We start from the raw sequence: 18,458 nt of genomic DNA, 5'->3' as shown, positions 1-18,458 counted from the left end.
AGTATTCTAGAATGTACTAAGAGCAATGTTGACTCCTTTTTGCAAAGGTGGTCGAGGAGTTCTGTAACAATTTGGCCAAATCCGAGGCACTACTACTATACTCAACTAACCCTAAGCCTTGGGTAGCCTAGTATGGGTTCAAATTAGCCAAACAAGGAAAGGACATCAAGGTGCTTGGCTACCTCCCATTGGGGCCGAACTCACAAACTAAGCAAAAGTTTGACTAGTTCTTTTAGAAGATGCAGGCTAAGTTGACTTACTGGAACGTTTCTATGATGGGGAAGATCACGATTATATAGCATGTGCTCTCTTCGTCCATGGTCTTTGTTGCCTCTGTTTGCACATTCAGAAAAGCGAAATGGGACAGAGTAGTGAAACTCTTCAGAATTTTTATGTGGTCCTTACGCCATCACAAGTGATGGATTGCCATTCCATGGTCCCAAGTATGTACCTCAAAAGACAAGGGAGGATCGGCATCAAACCATAGCTCACAAAAGCTCAGGGGCATGGTGGCAAAGCTTCTGCTATCCATTGATAGTGAGCAGCCTAGGTGCTATATCGCAAAAGACCTCGTTTCTTGATCAAAAAGACTACCTAGGAAGGGGGAGGGTCTTGCTTGGAGAGACCGGCTTACTGTCGTTGCCCGATCCCCCTTCGTCCAAGGCATTGTGGACTATTGGATAGAGGCCTACAAGGCTACACTGGGTGGGGCAAGGGGCCATTCTACGAGATGTCTCCCTAGCCGAATCGATATGGTGGACCAGGGCAACAGAGGAGTTTGAGACACCTCTTCTAAAGAAAGTCTAAACTTCCTAGGAAACTCAACCAAAAAGGCATTTGCAGATGGTCAAAACTATGGGAGAGCAGACTGGAAGGGTTAAACTAAATTATCTGATGCATTTCACCTCACTATCAGAGGCATTTGTAGATGGTCCAAACTCTGGTTAAACTAAGTTATCTGATGCATTTCACCTCACTGTCAGAGAAACGATGTATGTAGAGCACATCTTAGAGAAACAAGGTATGTAGGTCAGCCCCAATGATTGGTTCCATAATTGGGGACAAGCAGATTAGGTAAACCCCTAGTGAAGCTTAAGCCTAGCGAGCTAATCCATGACAGTCACATCACTCCATGGATCGAAAAGGCTGCCATTAAATGGGACACCCGTGATCCTCTAAGGGCATGCATGGTATCAGATGGCTAAAGCTATTAGGACATGTACCAAGGTCCCATCCCTCAATTTTTTACTCTAGAGGATTATTTTCCAAAATTTTCCCACTCGAAACAGGTTGAGCAAGTGGACAAGCATCTTCCTCTACCCCTTATGCAGAGTTGAGAAGGAGACGACTTACCACTTAATTTAGAGTTGCCCTTTCGCCTGACGGCTCTGGAAAGAGGTAACTGTTTGGCTACATAAAGCTGGCACCCAAGACTCATTCCACTCGAAGAATGCTCTATCGGCGGGGGATTTACGAAAACCAACCCTGCCTTGGCCACGAGGTTGCATTGGATCATCTGAGATACGTCGCACGCGATGGCCTGATCTTTAGGAAAATTTCACGTGCCTGCGTAGATAAATTGGATGGCCATGCATTAAAAAAAATCGTGTTAAACTATTCACACGGCCCTTTAAGGATAAAGACACGGATCTTACATCTGTAGTGAATATATATTTTGCTAAGATTTTAAATATGACAAAATAATATGGGTGCCAAATTCTTTTGGACCATTAATTAATTAATGGCAGTGAAAGGTTAAGGCAGTAACGTTACGTTAATTGTTTTAAAAATTGTGTGAAGTTTAAGGCGGTGATGTTTGGAAGGTGAACGGTCTGGAACATCTGGAGACTTTTGATGAAGGCTATAAAAAGCCGTTTGAGTTGCATTCTAGTTTGGGCATGAGAGGAGAGAGAGAGAGAGAATGAACGATAACAGGCAGATGATGAGAGAGAGAGATATGAATGAACGGCTTAGAGCTCCGACAAATGATAAGAGAGAGAGAGAGAGGAAACATTAATGAACACCACAGAGAGCAAGAGAGAGACACAGAGGCAAGAGAGAGACACAGAGGCAAACGATGAGAGAGAGAGAGAGGAAAGATGAACGAACCCTCAGAGAGACGATCATGATTGAGAGAGATGCTCAAACGACGTTGGAGTAAAAAAATACGTTACGTTAATTTTTTAATATGCAAAGTTCAACCTTATTACAGGGGCACTAATTAATGGATATGTTTATAGACATATGACATAATCTGTGAGACTATAATCTCTTTTCAATAATACGAATAATTGTACTATTGGAACTGTTTGGGGGGAATGGATGTGCAAAAGTAGACACTATGCTCTAGTCTATAGAGGAGAGAGCTCATCGGCTAAGCCTTGATCATATACTGCAGGCATCCGCTGCCAAATATTTATCCGGACAAACCACGCGGTTTAAAAAAATGACTGCATGTAACTTTGGGGCTTCAGTACTCTGCTGCATGCTGTTGTACTATATATTTCTCGACATAAAAACCATGATACTGTTGAAATGATTTGTGAAGAAGTTCCATCATTTGATATCAACTTATCAAGCCAGTTGCATGGTCCCTTTGACAGTTTAACAATAGTCAATCGCTTTACATCATATAAATTATAATAACTCCTACGCTGAATGGCCATGGCATCGAATCAAGACAAAACAGGCAATTTGAACTCTCTATTGGACCCGCTCTTGACGAGCTCATATAAATTTGGTGGGCTTTTCTCTCGGCAAAGTACACGCTGGTCTTCTGATGCATAATTAGAATCGCTGGAGTAGCTACAAACCGATCCATTTCGTGGGCTGGGAGGCCGCTTGAATGCACCAGTTCTGCTAGAGTTACTGATTATTAGCGCGCCAAGCGTTGCCATATCTACGCTCTTTTTACAAGGATGATCATGAAACCTGTGAAAAGCTGCTGTCGGCGCATTGTTCTCCGATTGAATCCCAAGGCTACTAAAGTCTCGATAGCCACCAGACAGGCTTCTGCTTATCAATCGGTCTGTGCTTGCTTGAAAATTATTAAGGCCCATTTGTAAAGATCTTTTGGTAGCATTATTAATTGCATCTCCAGTGTTCCTGCGCAGAACGATACCTTAACCCATCGATATAAAAGTCACTTGAACATCACCTAATTTCTCTTAGTGGGGTCTACTTCAACAAGTTTCATATATAAGGACATTAACAAGTTTCATATATAAGGACATTTTCATATATCAACATTTGAGGCCCCTTACACATACCCCACTGCTCATGTATGGGGGTGGGATTGGGCTGGTACATGAGCAATGGGGGGATTGGGTTGGGAAGATTGCCTGCCCATGAATTATGGGTGGTGGATACCCACCACATCAGCATTGGCAGGCAAGGTAGGGAGATGTGTAATGGGCCTGAGAGTTCACTTGGTACCATCAGGACAGGAGTTTTTTTACTTACATATAAGTGAATATTCGGACGCAAAATTCAAGGGTCAAGGGTTTTCAAAACAGAAACAAAGACGCACGGCACAAATAAAGCGCTTATCAATCTATCTCACCTATCACTCAAATAATTAAGACCAAACAAATCTACAGAAACCTATGATTTCATATGCAACTAATTCACAGAAGGCTATGCAGCCCACGGAATGCTGCAAAGATCTCGAGGATGAATATCGAGTAGGTATTGAGTGGTGACCACTTCAAAACCCTTTGCACTACTCCACAATTTTAGTGGCAAAGACCTAACGGCACATCAGCCCAATCACTTTAATGTGGGAGTTCGCACTCTCGTCCCAGTTGGGCCTTGTTGTCTCTAGGGGCTTAATTTAATCGTTTTTCCAATCTATATTAGTGCTGCACTGCCAGCAGCAATCTGCGGGACACGAACTGGACCTATACATACAATTTTGAAGTGATCCAAAAGCCAACTTTGAGCCCAATATGCAGATAAACAACTTTTTAGAGACAGAAATGACTCATGATTTAATTTGTGGAATTGATCGTTGAGGTCTCACCTTGTACTCCTGGAGATTGAGGAGCAATTAAGGTTGATGAGTGGGGGTGAGATGTGCAGGAAGGGCAGGCTTTTCTTGGAGGCAAGAGAATCAGGGCTACTTGCCATCACCACATCCTTGAGAGAACCCTCCATGGAGAGAGCAGATGTTGATCGGTTGTCCAGGGTGAAACAAGAGTGGCGACAGGGACGGCAGAGCCATGATTTACCTCTGGGTGGGGAAGGGTCTTGCCCATCTGGAGAATGAAGACCACGGGGGGACATGACATGCTGATGTTGCTGTTTATGTTGATGATGTTGAGCACTGATCTCAGCTGCAGGAGATGAAGGGGGATGAGGGCTGAAGGACTTTAAGTTGAAGATGCTAGACTCATTGATGTCTACAGTCCCACAAGACAGTAGCTGTTTAACTAGTTGGGAACTTGAGCATAGATTTGCTTTTGAGGGAGGGGCTACAGTGGGATGGTACTGATCTGATTGATAGCTGAAACGTGTCGAGTTGATTGAGTTGATACTTCTTAAAGACTTGGCAGAGCCAGGGCTAGCCGTCTCCAGCACAGTGGAATGCATAGAAGACGGAGAGTAGAGCGTCTCACTCTTGTGGGAAACTCCACTGCTAAGATTGTAAGGGTAGTCCTGAGTTCCTGCCCGCCTACTCCCCATCATGTTACCATTAAGGCTACAATTGTTGTTATCTGCTAATGATGATGATGATGACCTCTTTGCATCGGCCAGGAAAGACGAGAGTTGCACAGGCAACGGCACAGCTTCTTCAGTGGAGCACCTCTTGCTCTCTCCTGTCTGTGTGGCTGCGTCTGTTACCTGCTCTGCTGCCATCGCCTTGTACACTTTCACCTCCTTCTGCACCTCACATTTTTTCGCTAAAGCTGGCTTGATCATCATCGGTACCATTGGCCTGGCCGGAGACAGCACCCCATCAGAGGCCAGCTCGCAGTCTGAGAAAGCCCTTGATGCCATGTCTTTCTCTTGAAGACCCGGCGAGGACAACCTGAAACGCAGGTACTCGTCCGCCTTCATAGGCTCTGCCAACGCTGCCTTCATTGGAGAAGCTTTAGAAGGGCTATTGCAGTACTCGATAGCCCCGACCTCTTCCAGTATTTGCAAATCCTCTTTGGATGATTGTCGTTTGCCCAAGTTGCTCTGTACTTGGGAGTACACACACTTGCATAAATCTGCAGCCCATGGAGGATCCAATCCAGGTCAATGCAAACAGGCTTCAAGATCGAATGCTTGCACTAATGGCTTTATTGGTAGTGTAGATAGGCACACACTCGAATGCATTACCTTGATAGCCATTTCGGATTTCAGAGCCCATTAGAACATACTCGTTCTTTTGCAAAGGATGGATAAGGTCGTTGTCTGATAAGTCTTGCCAAATATAGCCACCTTTGTAGCTCCTGCATCCAGATTAGCAAGCATAAATGCACGCCAAATTTTTTTAAATGAAATCACTGTATCCATCCATAAACATTAGGCATGTTCACCTCTTGTAGGACCACGAGAAAGAATTAGGCATGCCTTTCCCTCGCAGCACAGCTAGCCAATTCTTGAAGTCTAAATAAAAAACACAACGCACAAAACAATGTGAGAAGTGCTGGTTTAGCCTCATAATCGAGAAGTAGGTGTAGAAAAGTAAGAGCTTTATTTGCAGCTCAAAGACATCTAGATTGCTCTCTCTCTTCACCTTTGAGACGTAGACCATCTTGGGTAGGTAGAAGCAAGCCTTCAATCAAGTGGGGGTGATCTACATGACCTCGACCTCTGTTAAGATAATACACAACATGCACCTTCCGCCTTGCTAATTTGGTGGGCAGACCACAAGCAGCTGGCTCCATGATTAAGGAAAACCAAGAGGGGTTTACCGCGATAATCACTCTTCTAGCTCTCTCAAGGCTCAAAGAGGTTAAGCTTACTTAGCCTAACAATCGTATCCCCACATGCAAGTTTATGGAACCCTTCATTGGCTAAGAGAGCGGGAAAACTGCATGGAGTTCTAATACGTTGTAGAATTTGGGAAATGGTACAGTACTGGGCTTGGAAATGATGTTTGTTTAATTAAGGCATTCTTTTCTATACTTTATTAAACTAAACTTCATACGACTACAGTTAATTTCCCAGAACAACAGGGTCAACAGACACGTCACATCACAGGTCGCACGAGATGGCAATGAAGCGGAACAGGTGCACTGTGCACAGACAGCGGCAGAGAGGGAAGGAGCGGCCCGCGGGCCAGCGGCGCGGCGGGGTGCAAAGTAAAGAGCACGCAGGTGTATACGGTTCGCTCTGCTCAGGAGTGTGTGCACTCCCGGAGTCTCTATGAGCATGCTGCCTAACAGTGAAAAGTGTACGCACAACTACAGTTTCTATGAGCAGAGAGAGGCTGGGAAGAAGGCAGCCTTTGTAGGTAGAGAGAGAGAGGGAGAGAGAGAGAAGAAGGAAAGTGCAACTTGCCAGGACAGGCAGCAGGCCTTATGCAGGGACTATTTCCTAGTGAGGCAATAGGCCTAGTCTGAAACTTCAAACTACATATCTTGACACTTGTAAAGCAGCAAATTTCTGAACAAGAGAACAAAAATCTGCAAGGTGCGACAAGTTAATGTTCACTGTTATGATTAAACAGAAGGTGCAAAGCGGGCTGATTCAGTGAGAGGCACCCATGAGAGCACTGGAGCTCTGAGCAGTAAAAACTTCATCAGATTTTCACAGTGCTGAGGTGAGAGGACTCAGGACAGAGTCAGTACTACTCGGGACACAGGATTCAGGAGGTCATCAATCATGATCCAATTTTCCTCCATTTGGAAATTGGGAACAATTCAGATTTCAAGTTTCAACAGTTAAATTCTGAGCCCTGGCCCCCTGAGTCCTCTCTTTGATTTGTCTTGAACCGCTCGTTTTTATAATTTTATACACAAATAAATCTGCGTAGAATTTGATACGTTTCCTCGAGATGAGTAGACCACTCCTCTCGGAATTTAACCCTTGCACCTCTCCTCTTTACGTTTGTCCGTCTTGTCCGAAAAAAATACTGCTATTATTTTTTTCCCGGACAAGCCAGTTAAGTCAAACCAACAAGGGAATGAAAAATTATACCCTATGTATAAAGGAATGTTTGGTGTTAAGGTAGTTTTCTTTCTAGCGAGAGATATGTGGCAACGATGTTTCTTTCAAATTAGTGATTTATTAATATGGAATATTTGAAAGTATCTACGCATGGTTTGGTTGTTGTAGGCGACCGCATGAATTATGCTGCATGGTGTTGTAGTCGACTGCATGCATCACGCGTGTCGAGTTGCATGGTGTACGCGTGTCAAGGCTTGGCGAGAAGTAGGTGTGTGTAGGGCTAGGAGCTTGTGGGTGAATGTCTGCGTGGAGCTTCTGGGCAAATGTCTGCTAGGAGCTTCTGGGTGAATGTCTGCTAGGAGCTTCTGGGCGAATGTCTGCTCCGCTTATGGCGGTTTCTGTGCCAGTTGTTTGTCGCATATCCTCTTATATGGATGTCTGTTTTGTTGTGCATGGCATGTGTTCCTCGACATGCCTGAGCGCTCTCGTCGAAGGACGAAGGCATCAATGCCTTCTCGGCTTCCTAGCGAACCTCCTCCTACCCAACAGCTGTTGGACTCCAACAAGGAAAACGTGCCTCCTCGAATCCTTACGCATCCTAAAGGTCCAGTCGGCTTAGAAAATTTAAAAGGTGTCAAGCGCACAGCTCGCTCCTCTGGTATGTACATCTCTGTGTTCATCTTCTGTATATGTGCCTGAGATGGTTTCCTCTATCTCTGGTATGTATATATGATCTTCTATACGTTTTTCTCTCTGTTGGTATGTATTTTTCTGTTCGTTCGTCTGTACATGTTCCTCTACCTCTGTTATGTATATGCTTTTCTGCGCGTTTTTTGGTGCATGTTTCTGTGTGATCGTCTATACATGTTTCTGAACATGTGTTTGTATCTGTTTGTGAATATGCTTGTCAACATGTTTGTGTACATGTTTCTCTACGTTTGTGTGTAAAGACACTGCGTTGATGTCGTCTACGTCTTTGCAGGGAGTTCAGAAACCTCCTGTCCTACAACAAAGAGGAAAAAGAGTGCGGATACTGTCGGCCCCCCTGCTGTGCACGTAACCGAGCCACCCACAGCATGTCCTCAGTATCCCAGACGGAACAATGTAAAGATGTTTGAGGTATCAATCACTATCGGCATTGGAAATAATGATGTGAACATCTCTTTGTGGGATAATCTTGTGGAGTTTGTACGTCATGAGTGCACTCAGGCTGTGTTCTCGCTTGAGAGAGATGGAACTCTGCACCATCTTCATTTCCAGATGGTCACTCACATATTGTCAACCTCTATAATATCAATAGGTAAAACTGTGAGGCGTTATTTGATGTGGAATGTGAATAAGCCACCGGGGGCTATTGTCATGTGTCATGCATTGCGCCAAATAAGGATGCATACATTTGAAGGAATGGTAGGTTACTGTCTCAAAGATCTGCAATAAACCTCACTTTCGCTTTCATGCACACAATGTTTCTGCTGAAGAGATCTCCTGAGGCGGCCGAACACTGTATGCACAGTTTGGGCAGGGTGACTTGAAAAATAGGGTTTGTCTCACACCACTGAATATTTTTGAAAGGGCTTTTGTATACATGGAAAACTATATACTCAACAGATGGACAGTGACACTTGGTGTCTCTTCTTAAAATGATGAGAAGTGGAAAATATTTCCCTAGCACGCAATGGATCATTCCAAAGGCAGGCAATGGAATGGATTCTAGCAGAGCTCGTGCGGTGTGGAAGTGCTTGAAGACTCCTGAGCTCGCTGACATCTTTGACATAAGAAAAGTGTTCTTTAGAGATCACTACATCGAAGGTGAGTTTGCTAGGTACTTTCTTCCAAGGCCATGTGAAGCACAGCAAGAAGATGATCCAGAAGGCTTCTTTACGAAGTGAAGAGGATGGAGTTCCAGCTGGTGGCTGCAATAGTCCAATCATCGTGGAGGACAGCCCACCTGATGTCGACCTTGCAGAGCCATACATAAATTCCTCTGAAGAGAAAGCTGTGGAGTTTCTCAGAGCCATTAGCGAGGGAGATGATTTCATCTCAGTACCACCAAAGCTTGACCTGAGTGGAGAAGCTTTTGTCTGAATCTTGCAGTTCGCTTTCCTTGAAACATCCGTTGGATATTGATGTACACAAATAAAACTTCTGGTGGATTAATAAAATGAAGTTTGCTTTCATTTTCATCATTTTTGTATTGTAATTTCACACTTTATTTCTTATACAGTGTTATGTCGCGCCAGTATGCATTAATTTGATTTGTTAATGAGCACTAGTCACAAAAACTTAATTTCCATTATTTCTTATAAAGTGTTATGCCACATCAGTACGCATTGATTTGATTTGTCAATATGGAATATCCTAAGGTATCTGCTGCATTAAATATGCACCAGTCACACAGAATCTCAATATGCACCAGTCGTTTAGGAGCAGTTCTCACACTTGGCCACCTTTCACACAGGAAACTTTCTTGGCCATGGCCACATTTAAAGTGTCATTTGTGTTATTTATTGGCACACTGAGGCCACCAGCCATCCGTCGGCTACATGGAAACGTCTCCATATTATCTAAAGGTAGAAAAACAAAATATAGAAAAAGCTTTGAAAATTTTGAGGATGCGCATTAAAAGTCCCTTAGTGTTATTTGAATCTAAGGGTAATCACAATAACACCAATGGGCCACTATTGGTATTTATGCCCTACTTGAGAACAATTTCTTAGGAGCTATTTCCATAATATTCACAGCAAGTGGTCCCACCAATGGAACATGCATTGAAACAATGAGGGAAAATTTTGCAAGGGGTTGTAAACACTACACAGAAGGTGCCACATTCAGAAGTTAAAAAAATTATATTTGTCGTATTACTGTAGATGGGAAGGTTGATCACAATACCACCAACCCTACACACCAACCCCCAGTAGTAGTGGAAATCCTCCACAAGGTGAGAACAGGCTCTTAGAAGGTGAGGGTTAAGTTTGCTTGTAAGTTGTAAAATGCCAACTTGTTCCAACTTGCAAGTCACAGTAGTTGTGCTTTAGCACTGCCTAGGAGCTTTGAGTTGTAAGGGTCTAATAGAATCCTTAGTTTAGCTAAAAATATTTATAGGTGATGTTTACTCTTTCACTGTAATTAAACCTTATTAATATAAATACATCTTCTCTTGCAAAAAAAAAAACTTGTTCCAACTTCCATGAATGCTCATGCTGCATAATTGATACAAAATACATCTTTGAGTGTAAAATTTTTTCTCATGATAAAATTCTAAGGCAAGGTTCACAAATAGGCAAATGCCTTGTGAGCCTTTTGAGCTAGTGTATTTACATGAGAGACAAATACATGTTCGAATCCATAGCTTGGTTCACGAAGGAGGGTGTGCCTCAAGAAGGAAAATGGCCCATCAAAAGAAAACATCATGGAAGGTTTTTCCCAAAAAATTGCATGATGAGCCCAAGCTACATGAGTAAGGAAGTAGCAAGCACTCTCATGGGGCTAGCATGCTAGGGAAGGGCGAGTTAGGGACTATGTAAAAACCCCACAATGTTCTAACAACTCTTTTTGTATGGGCTTTGAATAAAAAAACCTCTTGAATAAGTTCACAAGGAAATATAACCTCTTCTAGTGAACTTACGTGGAATCTTACATATTTTGCAAAGCCTAAAAGCCCCCATAAGAAAATAAAACCCCCTTTTAGTGAACTTACGTGTAGAATCTTTTAAAGCCCAACGCCCCCCCAAAAAAAGCAAGCACATGACTACGCAAAAGGTTTAGAACCTATGTTATTAGGATGGAAGCCTATCACGGAACCAATTGAGCCAATCCCACTTGATGCCAACACTAGTGTAGCTATTTTAGTTATCTAGCTTGTCTAAAAAGTGCCACCTAGATACCTATTTTAGTTATCTAGCTTGTCTAAAAAGTGATTGGGTTGCACTAGTGTTACCTAGACACCACTGCAACTATTTTAGTTATCTAGCTTGTCTAAAAAGTGCCACACCTAGACACCTATCACAAAGAAAACTCCTCCATGTCCATATGCTCATTAGCATGCATCCGCAAGGGCCTAGTTAATTAGTAGTAATGACTTCTTTCGAGAGCCAATTTCAGGCTCGGCTTAGAATCATCCAACCGATAAGGCACTACTTGCCTTGCCCTAGTGGAAAGGGAGTCATCATATAAGGGCATGTTGGATAAATGGCTCACAATAAAAAAAACTCCTAAAAAGTGCCACCTATCACAAAGAAAACTCCTCAAAGTCCATATGCTCATGAGGATCCATCCTCAAGGACCTAGTTAAGGAGTAGTAATGACTTCTTTTGAGAGTCAATTTTAGACTCGTCTTAGAATCATCCACCCTATAAGTGTAATGAAGCAATAACTTTTAGATTAGGTCGAGGACCATGGTCATGGGCTCATGTGTTGTCATTTGTATCCTTTTATGATCTTTTGACATTCTCTCTTTTGGACATTTGATTGTTCTTGGAGCCTTTGGCCACCATAGGCTTATGGAAGGCTATTTCCATCCTCTGTGGTGGTGAGAGGTTAACTCACTTAGGCATCATGGCTTTTGTATGAGATTATCTCCTTAATTTTGCATTAATCCACGATGATTTCCCATATCTTAGCTTTAGTGTGGTGAGAGGTTAACTCACTTAGGCATCATGGCTTTTGTATGAGATTATCTCCTTAATTTTGCATTAATCCATGGTGATTTCCCATATCTTAGCTTTAGTCTCACTCCATTACATTTGGTATCAGATCTATTGGCTTAGATCTTGATGTTTTAGATTAGGGAGTGATTAGAACTTAATCCATTTTTGGATTAGTTCTTGTACATAGTTTTTAGATTTTCTTTTGATTATGTTTTGAGCGAATTAGCATTGAGATTAATTTTAATCATTTTCAGATATATGCCAATCATGGATTTTAAAAACCCTAATTCCTACACAGATTTGAGAGAATCTTGATTTTTGAATTAAGGTTTTCAACCGATTTTCTTGAAATTTTCTTACTAAATCCTCTTGATTAGTATCCATTTCATTAAATCTATTCATAAACCTTAGTTTCCTTCTATATTAGCCTAGTTCTGGTGGAGAATCTTGGCAGTTTTGGAGGATATTGAAGGTTGCTGTTAAAATTTTGGTGCATTTCTTACTATCAAGAATTGGTGCAGATTGAAGATTTCAATTCTATTACAAAATTGACCAGTTTATTATGCAACTTATACTTCAGTTTTGTAGTTTTACACAAAGCTTATAGTGCAAAACCAAATTTCAAGAATCTTGATGCAAAATTGTAAAGTTTACAAGATTAAGTGTAGAAATCAAGAAATGTTGGTACAAACTTGGCCAAATGCAATGCTATTATAGATCTATGCAAACAATGCAATGTAAAGGACCTATTGGTAAATTCTTAATGCAAAAGTATGGAAACTTAATAGTTTTGTGTGCAAAGTTGATAAACTTTCAAAGGCACTAGTGGTGGATCAAGGACAATTTGGATAGTTTCTTGATCAAGGGAAATCAATAACAATTGTTTAGGATGAAAAGCTACAAAAGATTGAGGAGAAAGCAGGATGTCAATAGTTTACAAGCTTTTAGCAACAAATTTTAGTGTGACCCCTACTTGAAATTGAACCCAGTCTACTGGTGCAAGCTAGTGTGCACCATACACCACAAGGTTCCTAACCTGCAAACTAGCACCAGTAACATTGTTGGGAAGGAAACTAAATTGAGAATACAAGATATATATACAGTAATATACAAGGTATTGGTTACAGTGGGAGAAGAAAAAAGTAAAAGCATCCAACATGGAATTGATAAAACTTGCATAAAATAGAGTATTGCAACTGGTTCAAGCAACATTAGTAACAAATCTTGCTTAGTAACAACAGAACCAGAGTAGAGAAGCAGAGCAGCATAGAGAAGCATTTTTAGTTTACTCTTAACATTGGCTCAACATAGAATGGAACATATTCAAGAGGCAGTCAATACTACATCAATTCCCAATTTCTAAAACCAAAGCACTGTGAAGGTGCAAAGCTGAATTATGTGATCAATCACCTACATGAAGTGGAAGCGAACACACATAAGACAGGCAGCAAAGAGTGGCCTACCCAAGCATAGACAACCATACTTGAAGCTTAATCAACCCTAAGAAAATGCTTGCATATTTAAGTATACTTTTATGTGTATTTAGTGGCAACAGAGAAAAAAAATACAAATAGACACGTCTTCTTAAATGTGATGAATTACTACAAATAAAACATAAATATTTCTCTCACAAAAGTTTACAAATCATAACTTCTTCTTGCTTTTATAGGCTATGTACCTTCTTCAAACCAATACCTTAATAAATTAATTTTAAAGTACTTATTTAGATATGCCGATAATAAGGGGATTTGTTTTTTATATTTTCAATGTATAGCATGGAGGGTAGGGGCAACCAAGCTACTAAGAGTTACTAATTAAAAATATTCAAAAATTGTGAAAGGCTAGGGCTCAAGTGGCGGCAAAATGAGGAGGTGCAAGAGCCGTGGATACTTTTTGCTAATTCCTAAAAGCTTATATATTTCTTTTTTTTATAAAGGACGACTTATTACATCCTAGTCGTACACGGGAATTGCACACATACACACACACACCATACTACTCACCACACACACACCCAAGTGTACCAAAAGGGGGTACCACCCTTTCCAAATATTGGGCACTTTATAGGCTGTGGAGTAGCCGCGGGACGAACCCCACAAGTTAGTTGGCGGTCAAGATCGCAGAAGAGGAGGTTAGAAGTAAGTGCTAGGACGATCGAATGATGACAGCCTAAGGCATGCGGATGGTAGCATACATGCCCACCTGCACGCGATTACACCCTTAGCATGAGGTGTCACCAAGAGGATTTGAACCAAGGACTCTTGTAGAAAGTCCAAAGCCTTATCCAACTAAGGTATCACCTTAGGGACTATATATTTCTTTTTGTTTTTGATAGCATTTTTTAGATAACCCAAAGGAATGAATGAATACATACAAATACCCGTGCAACTTTAGAGCTAAAAACAAGGCTTTATTTTTTGAAGCTTTAGTAATCTAAATAGGGTTTTATGGTTGCAATCTTTGGCAAATTTGTAGGTGTCAATTGAAGATATGAGTGGTGCCTCTCAGGTCGAGGAGTTTGGAGGCAACATACCCATCCCCCCCACCCCAAAAAAGACGACAATTTATAGGGTTCTATCTAACGAGAAATCGCTTTTCACCTGTGGCATATTGAGAGCACACTGGCATGTTGAGAGCACACTTACATGAAATGGGTGCAAGGAATAACGCCAAGTGCTAGATTGTTAGGGGGGAAAAGGACCTTGAGTGATGGCAGTCATAGTCTCGTGGGAGCCGAACTACTGTGTGGGGTGCAATCACACAGAGCTGCTTCCCCTTCCAGAATGTCCATGGTCTACGAGGCAAGTATTGTCTTCATGGCTTCCCCTTGAAAGCCTGCGTGAGGTCGGAAGGGAGGGAGACGGTGCCGGGGCTGGAGCTGCTGAAGGAGGCTAGGGCATAGGCGGGTATGCTCCCACAGATCTCACAGATCGCAAGTTGAAGAGTTGACCTTAGAAGGGTCCAACATACGTGATGGCAGCATGCTCCCAATCTCTCACACGGGCAATTCAAAGATCTAGGTGCATTCGAGGAGGGAAAGCACCTCGATGGTGGGCTTACTGTCTCAAAGTACGGTGGGGCTCATCGCAAATCGGAGAGCCAAAAACAAAATATGGTTTTAAATAGCTTGTAGGCCTAAGCATCGGTTCAAGAAGCAAGCGGCGTCATAGTCAAACAACGAGAATGTCAAAGATAGCAACGGCCAAGTGTTGATATTTTCTGATTTGTATACTTTTCTCCATTGATTTATACACCAGTGTTCGAGAAATAATTTTTTAGCAACTATATATATGAATCCCCTTCTGATTTTCTGATTTGTATACTTTTCTCCATTGACTTATACGCCAGTGTGTTCGAGAAATAATTTTTTAGCAACTATATATATGAATCCCCTTCGTGTTAGGAAGAGCAGGACTTTGGTGTGATGTGTAAGACATACCTATACATACATAGATAAATACATACACACACATATATTATGTGAGGAGTGGGAGATAGAGATGGGTATAGAGAGGAAACCGGTTCTTTTCTAGAACCTTGGTCGCGCGGGTCCAATACCTATTTGTATAACTGCTTGCTTGTACGAGTACGTGGACAAGGACATGTTGCTTTGGCCATTGCATCGTCAGGTATTGCTTCTCTACTCTTGGCGAATGGACATACTGCACATTCTAGATTCAAGATACCTCTGGAGCTAAACAATTCTTCAACTTGCAAAATCCCTGTACATGGACAACTTGCAGAGGTTTTGAGAGTTCGTAAGCTCATTATTTGGGATGAGGCTCCAATGATTCATGGTTATGCTTTTGAAGCATTGGATAAGAGCTTACAAGATGTATTATTCTCAGATAAGCCATTTGGTGGAAAGGTTGTATTAATGGGAGGAGATTTTAGACAAATCTTGCATGTTATTATGAAGGGAAGACGTGAGGATATTGCTAATGCAGCATTGTGCCGTTCCTTTCTATGGAACTCCATCAAAGTTCTAAAGTTAACTGAAAATATGCATATTTAATCAAGCAATACTAATGGATGCAATGAGTTTAAACAGTGGGTCATGAATATTAGGAATGGAGTGGATTGTAGCGATGATAATACGATGGTGACACTACCAAGTAATATGGTCTTACAAAGATTGACTCTTAAAGACTTGGTACATTGGGTATACTCTGAATTGGCTATCACTACGACATATGCTTCATACTTTAGTGAGCGTGCTATTCTTGCTCCGATAAACAGTCAAGTAGATATTATGAATAAGACAGCTTTGGATGCAATGCCTGGTGAGCCTAAGCAATATTTCAGTGCAGATTCAATTCTTGAAACTGATGAAAATTCATTTCTATATTCCACAGAATTTTTGAACGCAATCGACCTTTGGGGCGGATATCCAACTCACTGCTTGGTTTTAAAGTTAGAAGCTCCTGTTATTTTGCTTCGTAACTTGGATCCAAGACGTGGACTCTGTAATGGTACACGGATGATATGTAAGGCCTTTCACTCTAAAGTCTTAGAGACTGAAATCATCACTGGTACTAAAGTTGGTGAAAGAGTATTGCTTCTACGGATTACCTTTATATGCACCGAGGCCCAACTACCATTCACCATGAGGCGGAGACAGTTTCCCATGCAGCTGGCATTTGGCATGTCAATAAACAAATCACAAGGCCAAACCCTAAATGTCTTGGGGTTGTATTTGGTGACTCCAGTGTCGCGTTGTCACATGAGCACAGTCTCCTCATGCTGTGAAGGTGTTACTTGAGGATAACGCTAATGTGGAGTCTTCATTTGATGATCTTCAAAGTTATACACCTACAACAAACAATATTATTTATAAGGAGATCTTGGTGACTTCAGAGTGACAAGTCAGGTTTCTTATTTAAGTTCTGCAATTTGATTAATTTTTTTGTGACTTCTTTTTTTATACATATTTGTCCATGGTAAAAGTACATATTTTTGTTGTTTATGTTTTGACAGACATATCTAAGATTACCTTTACATTGGACATGCCTTTGTCGAGGATAGTAGGTGAGTTATTCTCTATATTTGCATAACTTTTCTTGATTACAAAGTATGGAACATGACATTCTATATTGATGTCTATGTGTACAGAGCCATCGCTATGGTCAGCTCCTAATACTACAGGTCGGGATTATGATTGATGCTTATAGGGATGGGTAAGTATAAGTGTAATTGTTAGGCATTGTATAAATATTTTTTGAACCTATATATAAATAATTGTATAACCTATTTGTTATGCTTTGATTTTAGGATATTGCATGACATTCGATACGTTTATGTTAAGAGTTGTCGATGAAGGCATCGAGATGTACAGGATCGGTGTTCCTGATGAGGAGTCGGGTGTCTTTGTTTTGGAGAGAGATGGACAAATGCTTTGCATCATTTGAGGGGTATTCAGTACCCAATGACTGGTTGTTTCTTACATCCATCATGACCATTGGTATTCGTTATGGGTTTTATACTAGAGCTCCTCATGTACCATCCACTCGATGTTCTATTATACGAGGTAATTTTGATTATGTTTTTCTATTATAAGATTTTTTGAGATTTTATTTATCGATGTGTCGTTATGTGCAAGTCCTTTTGAGATTTGATTTATCATTGTGTCGTTTGTGCAGGTCTTTTACATTCATCGATAGTAGAGCGTGTGCGGGATGGATCACCGCTTTACAATAGAGAGCGTATTGTGAGGAGACAAATGAATGATCCTTCTCATAAGAGAATTATTCAATTTGTTGATTTTGACATTACTGACTGAGAATATGTATTTTGTGGTGCATTTTGAGGATATGTAATATTGGTCCTTTTTTTACATCTTCGTATGCTATATTACTATGATATTTTGTATAAATGTACGAGACATGGATGTTATTTTGAGATATGTATATATGAAGTCCACGCGGGTCCAATACTGGCTATACTAATCGAAGCTCACACGGTTCACAATTCTTTTCTTGCGATCATCCAACGGACTCATTTCATGGGGATTCGAATATCTCTATCTCCGTCAATCTCGCGCCACACTTCTAGACTTCTAGTGCGCTATAATTAATAATAAGTTGGGATGCAGACGCACGTAGAAGAAGACACTACTACTGTGCATGACGTAGGAATGTGTCCATGGCGCTGCCGAAATCGAAGACAAAAGCTCGACACCCGAGTGCTGCTCTACCGCTGCTTCCAAACATAATAAAAGTTTTTTGAAAGATACGCACGCCTGCACCCATTCCCATAACGTTTCGGTGCTTCCACTGCCACAAAAATATACGCATAATATTTCTGTTCTGGATGTGTCGGTTGGTTGACACGTTAAATTATTTTATAATATATATCACATCCTTTCAACTGTTCTAGCTAAATAAATTAACTTTAAAAATACATTGTATTTACTAGCGGCCAATTTATGTGATCAGCTTAAAATGAGCATAATTTTTAAAGTGCCAATTCCAACAAGTCTTATAATAAGGTGCCTTTCACATGCAAGAGTGAGAAAATCCTCCTCCGAAGCATCATAGGACGAATGGCCCAAATCTCCTTCGGGGCAGATTGCCCTCACGGTATATATGGCACGGGCCTCTCCACAAGGGATCCATGGTGGAGAAGGTTTGGGGGTTGCATCTTGAGATAAGGGCCGTAGATCTTGGCGGCGGCCGTGACAGTTATGTAATCTAAGCCCAAAGGTAATCTCGG

The 18,458-nt window shown here is 41.3% G+C and overlaps 1 protein-coding gene across 1 annotated transcript; it reads right to left on the bottom strand.

Annotated features, from left to right (window-relative positions):
- Window positions 1-2,349: 2,349 nt before the first annotated feature.
- LOC147624237 (uncharacterized) lies at window positions 2,350-6,681 on the bottom strand. Its single transcript, XM_086819187.1, has 5 exons — window positions 5,726-6,681; window positions 5,526-5,595; window positions 5,326-5,438; window positions 4,022-5,213; window positions 2,350-3,105 (listed from the first exon to the last, which is right to left on the bottom strand). The coding sequence occupies exons 1-5, from the start codon at window positions 5,874-5,876 to the stop codon at window positions 2,676-2,678; spliced, it is 1,956 nt and encodes a 651-aa protein (XP_086675313.1). The 5' UTR covers window positions 5,877-6,681; the 3' UTR covers window positions 2,350-2,675.
- Between the last annotated feature and the right edge of the window lie 11,777 nt (window positions 6,682-18,458).

The sequence above is a fragment of the Cibotium barometz genome, chromosome 25 (genome assembly GCF_041138505.1).
Source record: "Cibotium barometz isolate CiBa-2024 chromosome 25, ASM4113850v1, whole genome shotgun sequence".
NCBI lineage: Eukaryota > Viridiplantae > Streptophyta > Polypodiopsida > Cyatheales > Cibotiaceae > Cibotium > Cibotium barometz.
Note: the sequence above shows the minus strand (reverse complement) of the source record. Positions and strands in the feature narration are given on the sequence as shown.